The sequence below is a fragment of the Stylophora pistillata genome, chromosome 7 (genome assembly GCF_964205215.1).
Source record: "Stylophora pistillata chromosome 7, jaStyPist1.2, whole genome shotgun sequence".
NCBI classification, from domain to species: Eukaryota; Metazoa; Cnidaria; class Anthozoa; order Scleractinia; family Pocilloporidae; genus Stylophora; species Stylophora pistillata.
This window is the reverse complement of record NC_142525.1, coordinates 32,231,007-32,248,331: the sequence shown is the minus strand read 5'-3', so window position 1 is coordinate 32,248,331 and position 17,325 is coordinate 32,231,007. Positions and strand designations below refer to the sequence as shown.

Below are 17,325 nucleotides of genomic sequence, written 5' to 3'. Positions count from 1 at the left end.
CCATAGGGTAGGCCACAGGGTGGGCCACAGGGTAGGCCACAGGGTAGGCCATAGGGTAGGCCATAGGGTAGGCCATGGCCTAGGCCACGTTTTGTCCACACCCCGGTCTGCAGAGTCTGCACGGTCTGCAGTCTGCGTTTTAACATGGTCGTACTACTGCTGATAAGTTGCGATTTATAATCTCAGTGTTTATGAGCATTCAATCAAGGTTTTCCTCTCCCTTTTTTTGTTGTTTTTTTTTTTCAGAATGCGAGGAAAACTGCTGAAATGTCGAAAAATGTCCATATCTCGTCTTCTTTGGAGCGACCTGATTGAAACTTCATGGAGAAATCCAGCGTCACGCCAACGATAACGTACTTTTTTATGTCAAATGACCGGTGTTACGGATAGTTTCGTGTAGATCAGCCAGCTTTAACATGTTTCAAATGACAGACAGGTATAACAGTGTATCTTCAGAGGATTTCAGATTGCTCAAATTCCCATGAAAGAAGGTACAGTACTCGGAATCTGGAGTTTCCTTGCATGGGTACTCACGTCCCGTTCGTTACTCCCTTTTGGCAATTTTTTTTGTACGTGTAACTTCTCGTTTATTACTTTTGTAACTCAGTAGAATGCCAATAAAAAAAAATTAAAAAAAAAAAAAAAAAAAAAAAAGATATGCACACAATTTAAGGTACATGTTTGTAGTTACGTCGAGTAGTCCTCCATGAAGGTTGATCACATTTTTGTAAATATTAAAGCTAGAGGCGAGATTTCTCTTCGGGATATTGCTCATAAGATAACATTCTTTCAAAGTCTTGTACTTTTCATTTGTCTGAAAGGGTTGTTGTTGAGAACATTAGATGGAAACACTGCAATTTATGCAATGTCTGATTTTTGAGCTTTATTCGCGAAGCCATTATGAAAAGTGGAGGCCGGCCCGCAGAGATGGTTACATATTTAAAAACTAGAATATTATGACGAACTAAGTGCGTAGTTTCAGTTCCAGAATCGGTGTACTTTTGGAGAAATTTAGAAAAACGTTTTCCCTGTTTTACCCTACAGCAAATGACCGAAACTGTAGCGAGATAAATAACCTATTGATGTGCTTACATTCACTCCCAGGGAAAATTTAATGTATGAAAGTCAAGATAAATGATGTCATTATGTATGCTAGAAGTACCAATCTGTAATGTTGTAATTAGCTCGAGATAGAGAGGTAACCATTTTACACTATTTTTACGATGGTTTTGTATGAAAATGAGGCCCGAGGCCTCAAACAAGCAGCCGTTGTTACCTTGGCAACAAGAGTGCTGCAACCTTTAAAAAGGGCATTTTTGTGCATCGCCATTAAGTGCCTAACTGCATGCAAAATTTGAAGGGGGTTGAAAATTTTCATTTCCCAAGATGTTTGATTCTTAGACTCGTTCTTAAAGATCAAGTGACGCACCTAATGAAAATTTTCAACCCCCCTTCAAATGATGTCATTATGTATGCTAGAAGTACCAATTTGCAATGTTGTATTTAGCTCGAGATAGAGAAATAAACATTTTACACTTTTTTTACGCTTTTGTATGAAAATGAGGCCCCAGGCCTCAAACAGGCAGCCGTTGTTACCATGGCAGCAAGAGTGCTGCAACCTTTAAAAAGGGCATTTTTGTGCATCCTCCCCCCCCCCGAGTGCCTAACTGCATGCAAAATTTGGAGGGGGGTTGAAAATTTTCATTTCCCAAGATGTTTGATTCTTACAGACACGTTCTTAAAGATCAAGTGACGCACTTAACCGAACACTGGAAGCACAGAGTAACAACTACGTACCTGGAAGTGACTTCAACGGAAAAAAACCTACTCTTGTTTGCTGATTCCACTGTGGATGAAGCTTGAAAAGTTGTAATTAAAGTAGCAATAGAAATATGTATTCCTCTGTTCCTTCTCTTTAAGAAGTTGAGGGAGGAGAGGGGTCTTTGTTTGACATTGTGGCCTACGGAGTGGGGGCTTATTCGAGGGAATACAGCATATCTAGCCCTCATCTTTCGAGGTTCCACTCTTGTTTCGTTTCATAAAATAACTCCCTCGTCCTCTCAAGGGCGGTTAGTTGCTCAAGTTGAAAATTCAGAAAACATTTTGTAGAGTACAGCTTCCCTCCAGCCCACCATGGGTAGGGGATTTGTGTGCATTAGCAGGGAGGGGAGGTCTGAGTGGGTTTCTTGAAACATATATTGCATTTTTTTTGTTAGCTAGCATTTAAATAGTCGCAATACCAGTGCTTCACACAATAAAAAGCACAAAGAATTCGATTTATTAGAATTGAAGAGCAAGTTCCTGAGACAAGTACTTAGGCTGTGTATCCCTTTCCAAAATACATCAGGTACACTTCTTAAAACAACCACATAAATTAACTAAGCTAGTTTATTTGCTAGTTTCTCAAGACAATTACAGTGAAATATTTTGTCAATTTGAAACCTGTTAAAAGGATGGCCTTTTAATTGCAATCATCATCATCATCATCACAACACTACAAAACAGTTCATTTTTTCATAAAACTCCAGTTTCTCTACAGCAAGGCCTCAATGAAAACAACAACAAAAATAATAATTAGGTAATGTGGTTGAGAATCAAAGAACAGATTTTAACCACATACTGCACAGTGCTAGTTAGAAATTAAAGTTGCATTACATGCCTAAGCTTTCAAGGTACTCTGCAATTACTGCAACACCTTTGTTAAGGTTGCCCTGCTGCCCTCCTTCTGGACAATGGCCAATGACAACTGCTGTCTTGGAACACTGCAAGGAGATAGCTCCCTGCTCTTTTTTCTTTCCCAGAACTAACTTTTCGTCTTCCACACGCAAGAATTGGTACTTCGTTCCCTCTGCAAAAATACCACTTGTCATAAATGGTGAAAAATCCTTGCTCTTGAAACAGCCTGCTATTTTGGCACATTCACTTGTATCTAACTGGAGACAAAAAAGAAAAGATTATTAAACCAGCAAAATGGTGATTTATAACCTTTTAGAGGGCCCACTCACACTTAAAATGATCCTTCTCTACTACCATAACGATTTAGAGAGCTTATTACTCAAGGCTTGAATACAACTGTTGACAAAAGGTCACATGCATACATACATGCTTATACATATACAGTCTATGATCATATTTATCTTGCAAATACACATGGAGCTATCAGTGAGAAACATTAACAAACTAGCTTTGAATGAATGACAATTGAATAAATAAATGTAATACGTACAATAATAAGAAAATATTTTGCTTGAGTTATACAATTTCTCAACAAAGTTTTAGTTCAGAACTTGTAAGTTATATTTTTCTAAGCTGTGTACAATCAACTAAACATGTTAATAGTAATAATAATAATGGTTAAATGATTGTAATGTGCAATTTTAAAATGTTAATACAATCAAATGTACATTATACAGGGCTCAAAGTTAACTTTTTAGTCTATTTGCAAAGTTTTGCCAGTAAGATTTTTTTCCACAAGCAAACTGGCACTGGCACTCTTGAACAAGGAATACATTTGAGAGATGTCATGAAAAAGATAGCTCCAAAACAATGAGGAAATATGACAACCCACGAATGTACAGACAGGGAACAGAGCCTTGGTGTAACACTAGCCAGTGACTATCAAAAAGCTCAGCCAGCGACTATTTTATTTTTGTCAGATGTTGTCCGTACATTTATTCTTGCATTCCAACAATGTAGAAATTGTCTGTGAAATGTTCAAGAATGAAGAAATATAAAAAAGCCAAAAAGATATGCAAGAGAAGAATTAAGAAAAAGGAAAATGACGTGTTCATTGTAAAGGAAAAAGGTCAGAGTTTCTAAGTGTACCCAACATACTGTAGACACTGGTTAAATTTGCTGTGTTTGAATTTTAGCATTATCTCATCAAGCTCCATATAAGAATCTTCAGTCTCTAGAATATTAAGAGCTCTTTTGCTTTCTTTAAAAGAATTTCTTTGGCAAATTTTTAAATTTATGAGGTATCTCATTCTAGAGTTTGAACCAACACTGGAAAAAGCTTTTCTTTGCATAGCAAGCGTAGAGTACTTAACACTGAAGAGTCGTGACGTTGATGAGCAAGTGGTATATATGGAAGTTTAAAGCTCTCATGAAAAGTTTTGTGATGCTGTTAAGGTGCACTGTTGTTATCAAAGTCAAGCATTAATTCATATTCAGCTTCTTAATAAAAGAAGGTGAAGAGTAGAATTTGTGCTTTTACAAATGGGGCATTACATGCTCTTTCCTATCAACAAAGTAGACTAAACATAATACACACTTTTGGAGAATAACAATTTTTTAAAGAAAGTCCTTAGATGCATTACCCCAAGCAACAAGTCCACTATTTAAATGCAGGTAAAATTGAGGATTTATAAAGATTTAAATGCAGGTAAAATTAAGGATTTATAAAGATTTAAATGCAGGTAAAATTAACGATTTATGAATATTTGAGTACAGATGATGGAGCAAAGAATCTCAGCTCAGCCAGCATTCCTACACCGCACAGTAAGAGAAAATTTTTGAAATCCCCTTGTCCATCAGACAACCAGCATAGAGAATTTGGTTGTCCAAGAGCCCAAAAGTGCTTGTCAAAAAAAGATTGGTTCAAATTGTATTTAGAAATAAAATCAATTCAACATGTGGCTTGTGGTGTATTTTAATTTATAGCAACAACATTAATTGTGAACTATGTCCAAGGGTAAAAATGTTATTAAAGATAAAAAACCGAACACTTTTCACTTTATTGCAAGTAACTCACCTTAACCCTGCAGATACGATGACTTCATTGACTCAAAAACATTCAGGTTTTTTTTTTTCTTTTTAATGACATTTTAAGCCTTGTAAGTAATTTTTTCTGCTAAACCTAAACTGGATGTCATGCACATCAAACTTGTGGGGCACAAAATAGCTTGCTTAAATAGTAACTCCTTTTATTTAAATCACAATTCACTCGTACATTAAATGTTTTTCACCAGCAATAAGTCTGACTGTTCAGTTGAGATTAAGGACGATTCAACAATGCCATCACTTGATTTCTTCCTCATCAACAACAAGTTGTGGCAATGGGGGCAGCGACATGTTGTCATCCTCCTGCTGTTCTTGCTACGCTTCTCTTCCATCATTAGTGTCACTATGGATGGCAGAAGAACTAACATTGGGTTTTGACAAAATGTGACGCTTTGTTTTAGCCTTTAAGAGCCACTGATCAATTGCACAATCTGGGTCAAAGTCTTTTCGCACCGTGCCTTGGTCTTTAACTCAGGAGGTTGCTCAATGTCCCCTGCTGCATTCTTGTTTTCAGCACTATTTTCAGCCGATTCATTGCTGAGAATGACCTTCACACATGGCAGTTGTTGGTGAGATAGTGATCATGAGCTTAACTAAGACAAGAACATTATTTAGGTCATTTTGGTGACGTGCAAGCAGGGATACACATCACTTGGTTTCAACGCTCCCTGTGTAGCCAAGAAGCTCTTCGATTCCTGTAACTCTTTAACCGCTCCATCTTCTTCTTCTTGGGAAAGAAGTCGGGCAAAATAATCAACTAGCCTTTGAACTTCCTTGTTACCATAAAGCTCTTTCTCCTCTTTGAACAGGGAAATTTCTGTAATCAAAAACAGTGAAATCAAAGAGGTGGGCTGCTGAGGCTGGCAAACCTCTTTTCAAGATAGTTAATGGAATCAGTCAAAAATCTTGAAAAAAGCTCACCGAGATCTGAACTTTGCTATTATCTTTCAGTGAAACTTCTTGGCTGTTGTTTTTTCCATTCAGTAGGATCTTTTTCTCCTCATCATAGCTGCTTTTAAACTTAGTTTGGAACTTCGACAACTCTGTAGGAGGCTTGTCATTCTTTAACAGCTCCAAGTTTGCGATGGCTGTGTCAAGTTTTTTTGCCACATCGGTGATGAAAAGACCAGCTCTTTGGAAACTTTCACTCAGTTCCTTTAAAACTGCAGTGACATCTAACATGAAGTAAAGGAATCTTGCAAATTTCCCTGTTGTGATTTGCTTTAATATCCCCTTGGCTTTGGCTCCATCTTCACCTTTCCCACTGCTCACCTGCTCCAAGTGTGCAACTGTCACAGCAAGATTTTTTTCCATAGCAGCGAGCCCTAATGTCTGCTAGACAGCCACCATGTCTTCTTGATGTTACTGCTGAAATGAGCTGGATTTTCATCAAGGATTTCTGATACTGCATCGACTTCTCTTCTTTTCTTAGGTGAATAACAGTTAAGCTTGAAGACTTGCCTAATAGTTTTATGAAAATTTTCAAGGTAGGGAATGGTTTTAACTGCATTTAAAACAGCAAGCTCAAGGTTATGAGCAACACGGTGTAAAATAACAACTGGTTGTGGAACTTTTTCTTGTATTTGTACAGCAATGCCTGACTTCTTGCCCATTATCACGCTAGCTCCATCAAAATTGCACCCAACTAACTTCTTCAGCATTTCTTCATCAATGTCAATTTTTTCCAAGCTGGTTGTAATTGTGTTACAAACTCCATCTGCAGTTGCAGATTCAAGGGGAATAATGTCAAGAAATTTTGTCCATGGCCGTCCTTGTTTGTCCACATAACGTACAAACACTGCCTCTTGTTCAATAATTCCTGCATCTGTTGAGCTGTCTGACAGTAACGATAGAAACCTTGTCTCTCTCACTTCTCTCTTGGTTTTTTCTTTCTCAACACCAGCAATGCTGGCAATGAATTGGCTACACATCTTCTCATTACGGTACATACTCTCCATCTTTACACCATTCTTTTCTTGGAGGTCACAGAGGCTGCCAAATTTTCTAAAAGCTAGTTCTTCCTTTCCCACAAAATAAGCAGTGTTCGTGAGGACTCTGAGGTGGTGCCTGTTCTTTTCATCCAGGGAAGTTATCATCTGTTGTACAGCTTTCTTAATAGGAGGTTGGTATTCAAGTTGGTTATTCTTTTGCCAGGCCTTAGCACAAGCCAAATGACACTTAGGTGTTATAGCTCACCAATGGGTCGCATCTGTAATCCGTCTGAACCACATCCTGAAACGTGGGGGCTGCTTTTATCAGCTAAAGCTTCATTTTCTCTGCAGTAGAAGCAGTACATTTTCCCTCCTGATTCATCTGCTGCAATGCCAAGCCATGGAAATTCTGACTTCCATTGCTCTTGAAAGTTGCATTTTCTCCTCTTTTCATAATCCTGCTTTGCAAGGATCTTGCCTTTCTTCTTGCAATAATTACTCAAAGACTCAGTTGATTCTTTGCTTGATTATTTGGTTGACTGGTTTGATAGGAAAGCAAACAGTGTGGACTGACGCTTTTGAGATTCCGCCACTATTCACTAGAATTTAGAGCCTGGGGATTGGTCTTAACAGGCCTGGTTACTAAGGCCAGATGAGGTCACCGAAACAAATGAATGGCTGTAGAATAGCAAAATTTACAGGAATCTTTACACTTATTTTGTCAAGTTAAAGGTTTGCTGTCATTACCGTTAGATATATTTCAATTCTACTGCAACTTGACCTCAATTTTCCTCTGTTTCTGTAGTTGTTTAGACCTCAGAAATGTGCTTGTCCCACAGACAAGTCATGTTTAAGACTTACAGGTCCGAACTAAATTTCTACTTGTTCCGGACAATATCGGACATGAGTTTTGGCGCACCCTGTACTGTCTTACTTATTTTAGTGATAGCACAGTAAAAGTGGTTTTTCCAAGAAAGATTTTCATCAATTAAAAAACCTAAATACTTGATGTAACTCTTATGTTCTAAACTGACTCTTCTACTTTTCCCCCTATCAAGTACTATATGTATTTGTCAAAGAAACCAGATTTTCTTTTGAAGAGGGCCAAAAATTACAAGATTTGATTTTTTTTGTTATCAAAGTCGTAGCTTAAAGTACTACAAAAACAGTATATGCAATTTGAACTTACATGTGTAAATGGGGGTTTTAACTATCATTTCACTGCATTATTTGGAAGGGCATTTACCTAGAAATTCCAGCTGTTCATCACTAGAGTTGCTGGAGGCAAACATGGACTGATTCCAGTTAACAGTTAAAGGTTAGACTTGTCCACATTTGAGTTACCAGGGGCAAAATGAAGGTTAATGGCAGAGAATTTTGATTCTGGCTCCAGTTAACAAGAGCAAACTGCTTTTAATGGAGTCAATGTACTACTAGTTGTTGAATTGTGGTCAATTTCTACTCTTGGACTGTCTACCTCTTCTAAGAAGTGAAATCCTCATTTAAGCTGAAATCTTGCAGTTGGATCATTTAGATACTTTTTGTGATACACATGTATGCGTACAAAGAAGCTAACATAAGCTAGTGTTACCTTGAAGGCATTAGCATGACCATCTGAGGTCCATTTAGCTCCCCCATCAACGCCAATGATGCAGGCTTTATCTGCATGAGCAGTACCACTGGCGTCTTTAGTCTGTGCTATTAGGTTGTCAAGATAACTATCCCAAGACATTCTGAGGAAACCCTGAAAAACACAAAATAATATCACAGTAAGAATATCACAGAGAACCTTTTCCAAACTCTCAGCCTTCATTTCCAAGTATTCCACTGCACTAAAATATCACAGAAAGTTTGGAGTGTCTTAGGGATGGGAATAAACCATAGGCCACGCTCGGTTTTGCAAGCATTCCATAGCGAGAAAAACATTTATTGCTTGATTTTTCTGATTGATCAAGATTCAATGTAGGGTCCAGATAGACACCTGGGTACTTGTAATTTGTATAGTTGTGTTGATGTGAGATCCATTTACAGAGAGGTTTAGTTCTTTGCCATCAAAACCACTTAATCTTTTTGCTGTTCCGAATAGCATTACTTCAGTTTTTCCTTTTTAAGATTAATGATAAGTTTGTTATCTCTAAACCAGGAGGCGAGGTTATTGATGTCTTCGCTGAGGTTGCGTTGGATAATATCCAAGTCTTTCGAGGATGTGAAAATTACTGAGTCATCTGTGTAGGTGATAATATTAGAATAACAGAGCAGCTTGTGGACATATCATCAAAATGAATTAAAAACAATCATGGCCCGAGAATGCTTCCTTGGGTAACATCTGTGAAAACAGGGTTAGGTTCTGACAACACTCCCTCAAATTGAGGAATAGAGAAAGACTACTGACAAATCTGCCTTGATTACCACCAAACCACCAATATGAAATCAAAAAAGCTGGTGTCTGGGTAGTTTCAACTGAGTCAGCTAGAAACATATAGGAGCAATGTTTAACAATGTTACGAATCATGAGCATCAAAGTTCAAAATATCTGTAAAGTAGCTTTTTCTTTCACATACGCAATTTATCTAAAATCAGGAAAATTAATGTCTTACTCAGAAAGATACAGAAACCTTAGTTCATGCATTTATAACATCTAAGTTGGACAATAGCAATTCACTGTTGGCTGAATTGCCACAAAATTTATGAGATAAGGTTCATTGAGTACAAAATGCTGCTGTGCATCTCATCTCCTGCACTCGAAAATATGACCGAATTACCCGAGTCCTTAAAGAGCTTCACTGACTACCTGTAAAGCAACATATAATCTTTAAAATATTACTATTTACTTATAAGGCCCTGAAAGCTTTAGCACCTCAATACATTTCTTATTTTTTAATACAACATAAACCACCTAGAGCTTTGCGTTCATCCGATAAGAAACTGCTACAAGTTCCTCGTTTCAAGCTTAAGACTTACAGAGGCAGATCATTTAGTTATATAGCTCCATATCTGTGGAATCAGCTTCTGGACGGCATATGGCAGGCACCATTGCTTGTGACATATAAATCCAACCTGAAGACTCATTTATTTGATCAAGTCTTTAAATATTCATTCGGTTTTTGCTTAATGTACTTTTAGTAAGTTGTTTTACTCATCTTTATCTTATTTTTTAACCATATAGCTGTACAGCGCTCTGAACTCTAGCATGGGTCCTAAGTCTTGTATTAGTATTATTATTGCTTACTGCTAAACTATCTTCTGCCTACTTATGTCCTAAGATACCCCTACTTCTGAAGTTAATGAAATCCCTGCTGTAGCAGTGTGTTATAGCTAAGAAAATGGCCTGCTGGTTGAGGAAGCCATTTAGCCGGCTGTGTCCAGTCGTTTGCAACATGTTGTCCGCAAGGCTACCAAGCTTTGAGTTTGCAAAATGGCAATACGAAACAAAGAGAGACACTACAGATCAGTTAAGACCAGTGGACTCAAAGCAACACTTCATTTCACCTTTAATAATTCTGCATCTTAGATGTAGTTCTGTATCTATTTTCACCTTTTTGTTTTCAAACGGCAAGGTATTTTTTTTCCACTTAAACTGTAAAAAAATCAAGACCCGCCTGTCAAGCAAATGCCAGCAAAAATTCAGCCTGCAACTGCCTCTTTCTCAGCCAGCAAATTTCACTGGCTGCCAGCCCTCAACAACAACCCTGTGTAGTAGTTAACACGTGTTAAGGGGAGGCTATTTATCCTTGTAAAGGATTTTCTAAAATCTCTGCTTTGTGCTTAAGAGTGAATTACATGTAAAAATAAACAATATCCATATACAACTAATGAACATGATCAAACCCTAGTCAACATATATCTAACCAAGACTTGTACTACTACTATTTGTCAGCTAGCCAATACCCCAAATTGTTTCATTTGCAATTTCAAAGATCACTTACCCTTTTTAATTCCATTTTTTTAAAATAATAAATGTATATCCACTCCAAACTTGCACTATTGTGAAAAGTGCATCTCTTAGCAAGCATTCCTCCAATTTCACTTTCAAGTTGTTGCATAACAATTAGGTTTTGACACCTTTCTCACAAACACAAGAATGTACACATTTATAATTCATTCAACCAGTGTCACACTTGACTTTCACCTCACTCTTGTACAAGTGTTGTCATAAAATGGCTGACATAATCTGCCTAGACATATAGAACATGCCTTGCAATTACTTCCGTGGAGATTCACAAAAAAGATACTGTAAAATATTTTAAAAACCTCCTAAGTATCTTCAAAGAATTCAAGTCTATTTAAACTAAAACTATACCCCGTAAATCAGTTTACATACATCAAAAATAAAAATCAAAATAATCATAAATATCAATTGTCACAAATTACTGGTATGTTATTTGGTTGATCAAATTTGTTGGCATAGAAAGCGACTTGGGATGATCACAACGATTTGCTCTCCATTCAGTTTCGACTAGCCCTTTGAATTCTTCAGAAGACAAAGACAACTCTTTGGCAATACAAAGGTGTTTTGAGAAACTCTCTATATGTTGAATCCAGGATCAAAGCATGTTCATGTAATTTCCTCTCTTTGTCTGAGGGTCTCACAATGAGCCTAAGAAATGCTTTGTTTCCCCTGGGCAGAGCTGAAATACATGCTATACAATTAAAGTGAGAGCAGAGATTCAGGGAAATGTTCAATTAACTTTAAGATTTGGCATTCAAATATTTATCATCGAATCGACTTTCTTTATAAAGAATCAAAACGATTTTGTCAAAAGTCAAGGTATTTGTGATTTTACAGAAAATGGGGGCATACTTGTACTCAAGTGTAGCCACAAACTACATAAGGAAATCAATAAAATGATTTATCTTTAGTACAATTGGTTTTTCAAGGCAACTGGGGTTGAAAAAAATCAACGATTCTAGACTTTCCGAATCATAAGTGTACAGAGGTCCTTCGGTGCGTGATCAATTGTGAAACATCTGAAAATTATAGCCGTCTTCTCATACTTGACTACAAATACTCTTTTATGAAATACAGTGTGCAAGGACATAAAATGCTACTAAACAAATACTTCAAGATGTTTACCATGTACTCCGTCCGTACTGCTCGTAGAAAAATGAAAAACGTATGACAACACGCACGGCTCTTCTCGGATTAACTCGACAATCGCTTACTCGACATTTCTGTATTCGAAGGAGAGTTACTTGAGAACGGCATTTGAATTACCAATTATGCGAGGGGTTCTTTCCCCAGAAGGTTTCCATTGTCACCGAAATAACACAGGAATCACTTTGTATTCAAACTTGAAGTCAAATTACGTTTATTTTATGAAACACTTTGCCAATATAAAACTGTAGTTGCGAGTAGCACCGAGTAATCGGTCACCAGGAAATTCGACGGGCTATCATCGTTATTCGTTTGAAATGAAACGATTCGTAATATCTCTTGAACCGAAAGACAAGACTTTCAATGGAAGAAAATATCAATTACTGTTTTAGACGAAAACAGTGTCATGATCTAGAGGTATTCGGGGTGGTACAGGAAAAGACCGATCAAAGAATGCGACCTATCGAGGGTCGAAGCACATGCGGAAATTAACAGACGAACTTTACGGGTGAAGCGAAACTTTAAAGGCCAGAAAGTCGAACAAAATAGGCCCACTAACACTCCAATTTCTTACAAAGGCAAGGGGAACAGATCTAGGGAATAAATATTCAATACCGACTCCGAAATGAAGAGAATTTATGTCGAGAAAAAACTTCAATTGTAAATGCATATTACGAAATCGTAACACTTGGCGCGCGGAAGGCTGGTTTTTTAATTCATGGCAACAATTCATGCGCTCAAACGAACAAAAATACAAAATGAATACTACAATGTGCAAAATTAACATAAAATAGCGACAACTTACCGGTTATTTCGGAGATAAAGTCAAAATTCCTTCGCAGTCAAAATGCTACGCCACCACACCAGCTAGCAATGTAAAAGACGATCGAGGTGCGGCCCCTTGAGCCCGCAATAACAAGTTTCCTTTTTAGGCCCCAAGCTCAAGGTTGAGTTTCCGGGGGGAAATTGCGTACAAAGGAATTTCCGCATCATTTGAAAAACCTCCTTCCTTCGAAAATTTTTTCTAATATTTGTGGCGAAAATATTCTCCTCTCATTTTAAAGATATTTGAAATTTTTTTCTTCGTGGTATTTCTCACGATTAGAACAAAATCAAAGCAAAAGTTTATTTGACAGGAGAGGGGTTAGTAAGAATTGCACACCGGACCCAGGCTCTCACTCGTCCAAGCTGTCCTGTTGGTAATCATTAATCAAGCAGTGCGGGCAAAAAAAAATTGACCAAACATACATTAATGGTAATATAATTAAAATGATAGTTATGATGATCAATGGAATTTTTTCCTCAGGCATGTTAAGTCTATGATCCTCTCTCAAGATGGGAAAAGTACTGCAGTTTCAGGAGAAACATAAACCAAAATCGAAAAATCAAATTTCATTTATAGGAGTGTGAGAAGTGTGTACGAAACTGAAAGAAAGAGGAAATTTACTAATTTCATATTTAAATCAGTAAACAAATTCGATCCACTAACAATTTGGACATTTCGTCAAAAGGTAACATATTTATTAGTTCTCAGTATGGAGTTACCGATTTAGCACAATCTCAAAGCCTCATTGTATGACCTTATCACATTTTGATATTACAATTCATAAATTAAATGGATAAATTCTTAAATGTGATTCTACCCGTATATGCCTCTGACTTTTAAAAGGGAGTATTTGTTCTTACAAGAAGGAGATGTGTTGAAATGCTTAAAAAATATGCCAGTTTTTATCGCTTTCCGTGTGCTCCTTTATCCTAGTAGAGAAGTGGCGACTAGTTTCGCCAAGGTAACGGGAATTACATCCCGCACAAGAAAATTGATAAACTACCATGGATTTTAGAGCATCAGGAGTACGATCTTTAACACTGAACATGTTTTTAATTTTAAAAGAGGTGAAAACTAGTTTGATATTTAGGTCCGATTTACAAAAGCGCTTAGTGAGTTGTCGGAGTTTAAGGTTCGTTATTTTAGAATAATAACCGACAAAAGGGAGTTTAAAGTAACGTATATCATTATCATCAATTTGCCGGCTATTTTGAGAGGAGGACCCGTCAAGATACCGCTTGAAAGTTCTTTCAATAATATGCGAAGGAAAAGAATTACGTTTTAGAGTGTCGGAAAGTTTCTCAAGATCGTTTTGAAGGCCGGAAGGTGTTGATGAACTTGTAGATACGGTCAATAAGAGTTCGGATAAGGCCAATTTTGTAGCATGATGGAATAAAACTAAAGAAATTTGTTAGAAGACCAGTGTAAGATTATTTCATGAAAAACTGAAAAAATACAATCATTCGAAGAGTTGTCGATAAATATATCAAGAAAGGAGAGTTTGCCATCATTCTCGTTTTCGAAAGTGAATTTTACAACGATGTTGGGGTGCTGTACTCCTGATGCTCTAAAATCCATGGTAGTTTGTCAATTTTCTTGTCCGGGATATAATTCCCGTTACATTGGCAAAACTAGTCGCCACTTCTCTACCAGGATAAAGGAGCACAAGAAAAGCGATAAAAACTCGCAACACATCTCCTTCTTGTGAGAACAATACTCCCTTTCTTGCTTTAGTATTTTGGATTCTGCTAACAACTCAATTGATTTAAAACTCAAAGAAGCTTTTTATATAAATAAGATCAAACCTGAACTTAACAAACAATTACAGCATTACGTATGATGCACGATCCTTCACAGTAGATAGCGCTATTTATGCAATAGCGAAAATCAGACCTGAAAAAATCAGGCCTGTACGGGATTCGAACCACTGACCTCTGCGATACTAGTGCAGCGCTCTACCAATTGAACTAACAAGCCAACTGGGAGCAGGCCGTTAAGTTGATTCGTAATAAAGCCGTGATGATAAATCAGATACAATGAATATATAAAGTTCATATATTTTGAACTGCGATATTAAATACGTATGATGCACGATCCTCCGCAGTAGATAGCGCTATTTATGCAATAGCGAAAATCAGACCTGAAAAAAAAAAAAAAAAAAAAAAACATCATACGTATTTAATACCGCAGGATCGTGCATCATACGTAATTACAGCATCATAACACTTTTCTTGCGTTTTAGTAGCCCTTATCGCATTTACGCCCACTGTACGAGAGCTCAGCGGACTTTAAAGTTTCGAAACGAGGCTATCGGGTCATACAGGTAGAACTTTCAAGTAAAATCGAAGCAAACGGCTACGTTTGGAGGCATTTTTATTCATTTTCTTAAGGATACAGCGTGTTCTTGTCGTGATTAGACATTGTATCGCGTAAGGGTGCAACAGTCTATTCAGTGACTAGGCAACTGACGAGATCCACAAGATTAGGATTGAAACCGCGGTCTTGCCTGACCACATACAGAAAATGTCGGAAGACATTCTAACGGTAGATGGGCTACTAAACACCCCGGGCCAAAGCAATGCCATTAAGAACGAAGAAAACACGGAAGCCGCATATGACACCGCCAGCGAAAATGATCTACTCGGTAAGTCCGAGGATGACGAATAAATCCCTCCGTAGCAAATGTCTAGCGGGAAAGAACTAAACAACAACGTCAAAGCCGCAACAGCACCAGCCGACCAAGGACGGAGCAGTACAAGAAACATCACCGCTACAGCCTATCCACGGAAAGAAGAAAAACCAGCCAAAACCTATCTGCGGAGGACAAGATCAGCCAGGCCCAAAACGCGATCAAGGCGCTACAAAGGCACAAAGAAAAAGGAACTTGCTCAGAATCCCTAAAATATAGGGCGAGGGCCAAAATAGACCGGTTCACGCTCTTGAGTGCATGCTGGGTAATTAGGGCAAGCAAATCCAAAATGGCGGATACGAACAACACTCTTTTGCTCGATCTGAATACTTATAGTTCAATATAGAAGTCACAGCTACATTTTGAGCTCTTTATGTTATTGCCATCTCGCTCAAAAGTCGTTGACAGTTCAATATCCCAACAACACGATCATGGCCACGCACCTCGAAGATTTTTTGGAACTTTCATGTGGGGAATTGCAGTTTTATCTTAAACAGCGAGGTTTGCCCTCTGGAGGGACACACTCGGATCTTGCTGCTCGTGCTTTGGTAGCTTTTGAACATAAAACGCCTATTCGAGATTCGGCCGAAAGCCAAGCCAAGTCACTACAAAATGAACATGTAGAACTACTACGCACATGCGGTATAAAGGATCCGTTATCCATGGTCGATTGGGAGGACTGTGTAACAAAGTGGCCGCATACAAACATTGGTCAAATATTCTCGTTTATACTTGGAAAAAAAGCTTTCGACACTGACTATATTGGTCAATATAAAATCAGAAAAGCGTATTCATACTTTAAAAGTGGTTTTGTGCACACTGTATACTCAAAAACAATTCATGGACAAGACAAAGTTCTGTTGTTTGCATCTGTCACTCCATCTCAAAGAATTCGCGAAGAACCTCATAAAGTGTGGATAATTTGTAAATCTCCCGGTGAAATTCTTGGGGCATATTGTAGCTGTACAGCTGGATACAGTCAGTGCTGTAATCATGTCATAGCCCTTTTATATAAAGTTGAGTTTGCCAACCAGAAAGGTTTCACAGATCCTTCCTGCACAGATAAGGCATGTGTGTGGAATAATACTAGCAAGAAAGACATCCAACCCATGAAATTAAAGGACATGGTGTTCCAAAGCCACAAGGTAGTCAAAGAAAACCCAAGTTATGCTATTAATAGCAAGGAAAAACAGAACTTTGATCCTCGGCCAGAATCCTTGAGGGTTGTTACCGAAGAAAGCAAGCAAAAGTTTCTAGCTTCTCTTCGAAACATAAATCCTGATGCTGTCATCCATATTTCATATGCACCACCAACTTCTGATGATGTTCCCCCATCACTACAAATTATAGCTGATGATATATCCTCTAAAAACAATGGTGTAGATGCTGATGAATTAGTGAGACAATTTCTGGAACAATTATCTTTCAATGACAGTAGCATTAAAGAATTAGAAAAGGCCACAAGGGATCAGGCTAACTCCAGTATATGGAAAGAGCAAAGAAAAGGTAGAATAACTGTATCTCATTTTCATGAAGTATACACAAAGACAAAAACAATTCTTAGAAAAAGAAAGCCAAATTGCAAAGTAACACCTCTTCTTGAGCGAATTTTAGATTGTACCGATCTGTCAATGATACCTGCCATTAAATGGGGAAGAGAACATGAGAGAGATGCTGCTGCATCATTCTTTGCACAAGAATCCAAAAAACACAAAAATGCAAAGCTTCAGACTTGTGGCTTGTTTATATCTAAAACTTACCCTTTTGTGGGAGCTACCCCAGATGGTATTTTTCACTGCGATTGCTGTGGTCATTCTTGTATTGAGTATAAATGTCCATACTCACTTGCAGACATGAAATTTGATGAGCATTGGAACAATACAACTTATCTAGAATTAGTGAATGGGAATATCATGCTCAAGAGAACCCACAGTTATTATTACCAGATACAAGGACAAATGGCCCTAACAGGATGTCCTAAAACCTTTTTTGTTGTTTGGAC

The 17,325-nt window shown here is 37.7% G+C and overlaps 1 protein-coding gene across 1 annotated transcript; it reads right to left on the bottom strand.

Moving 5' to 3' along the window:
- Positions 1–2,255: 2,255 nt before the first annotated feature.
- On the bottom strand, positions 2,256–12,748 carry LOC111330759 (profilin). Its single transcript, XM_022935697.2, has 3 exons — positions 12,614–12,748; positions 8,305–8,457; positions 2,256–2,933 (listed from the first exon to the last, which is right to left on the bottom strand). The coding sequence occupies exons 2-3, from the start codon at positions 8,443–8,445 to the stop codon at positions 2,652–2,654; spliced, it is 423 nt and encodes a 140-aa protein (XP_022791432.1). The 5' UTR covers positions 8,446–8,457; positions 12,614–12,748; the 3' UTR covers positions 2,256–2,651.
- Positions 12,749–17,325: the final 4,577 nt, after the last annotated feature.

Bases quoted from the DNA above. Each gene is read 5' to 3' on its own strand.
- LOC111330759 (XM_022935697.2), bottom strand. From the start codon at position 8,445: ATGTCTTGGGATAGTTATCTTGACAACCTAATAGCACAGACTAAAGAC. The intron at 2,934-8,304 runs GTAACACTAGCT...TTTTGTCTCCAG, and splicing joins GTCATGCTAATGCCTTCAAG to TTAGATACAAGTGAATGTGC.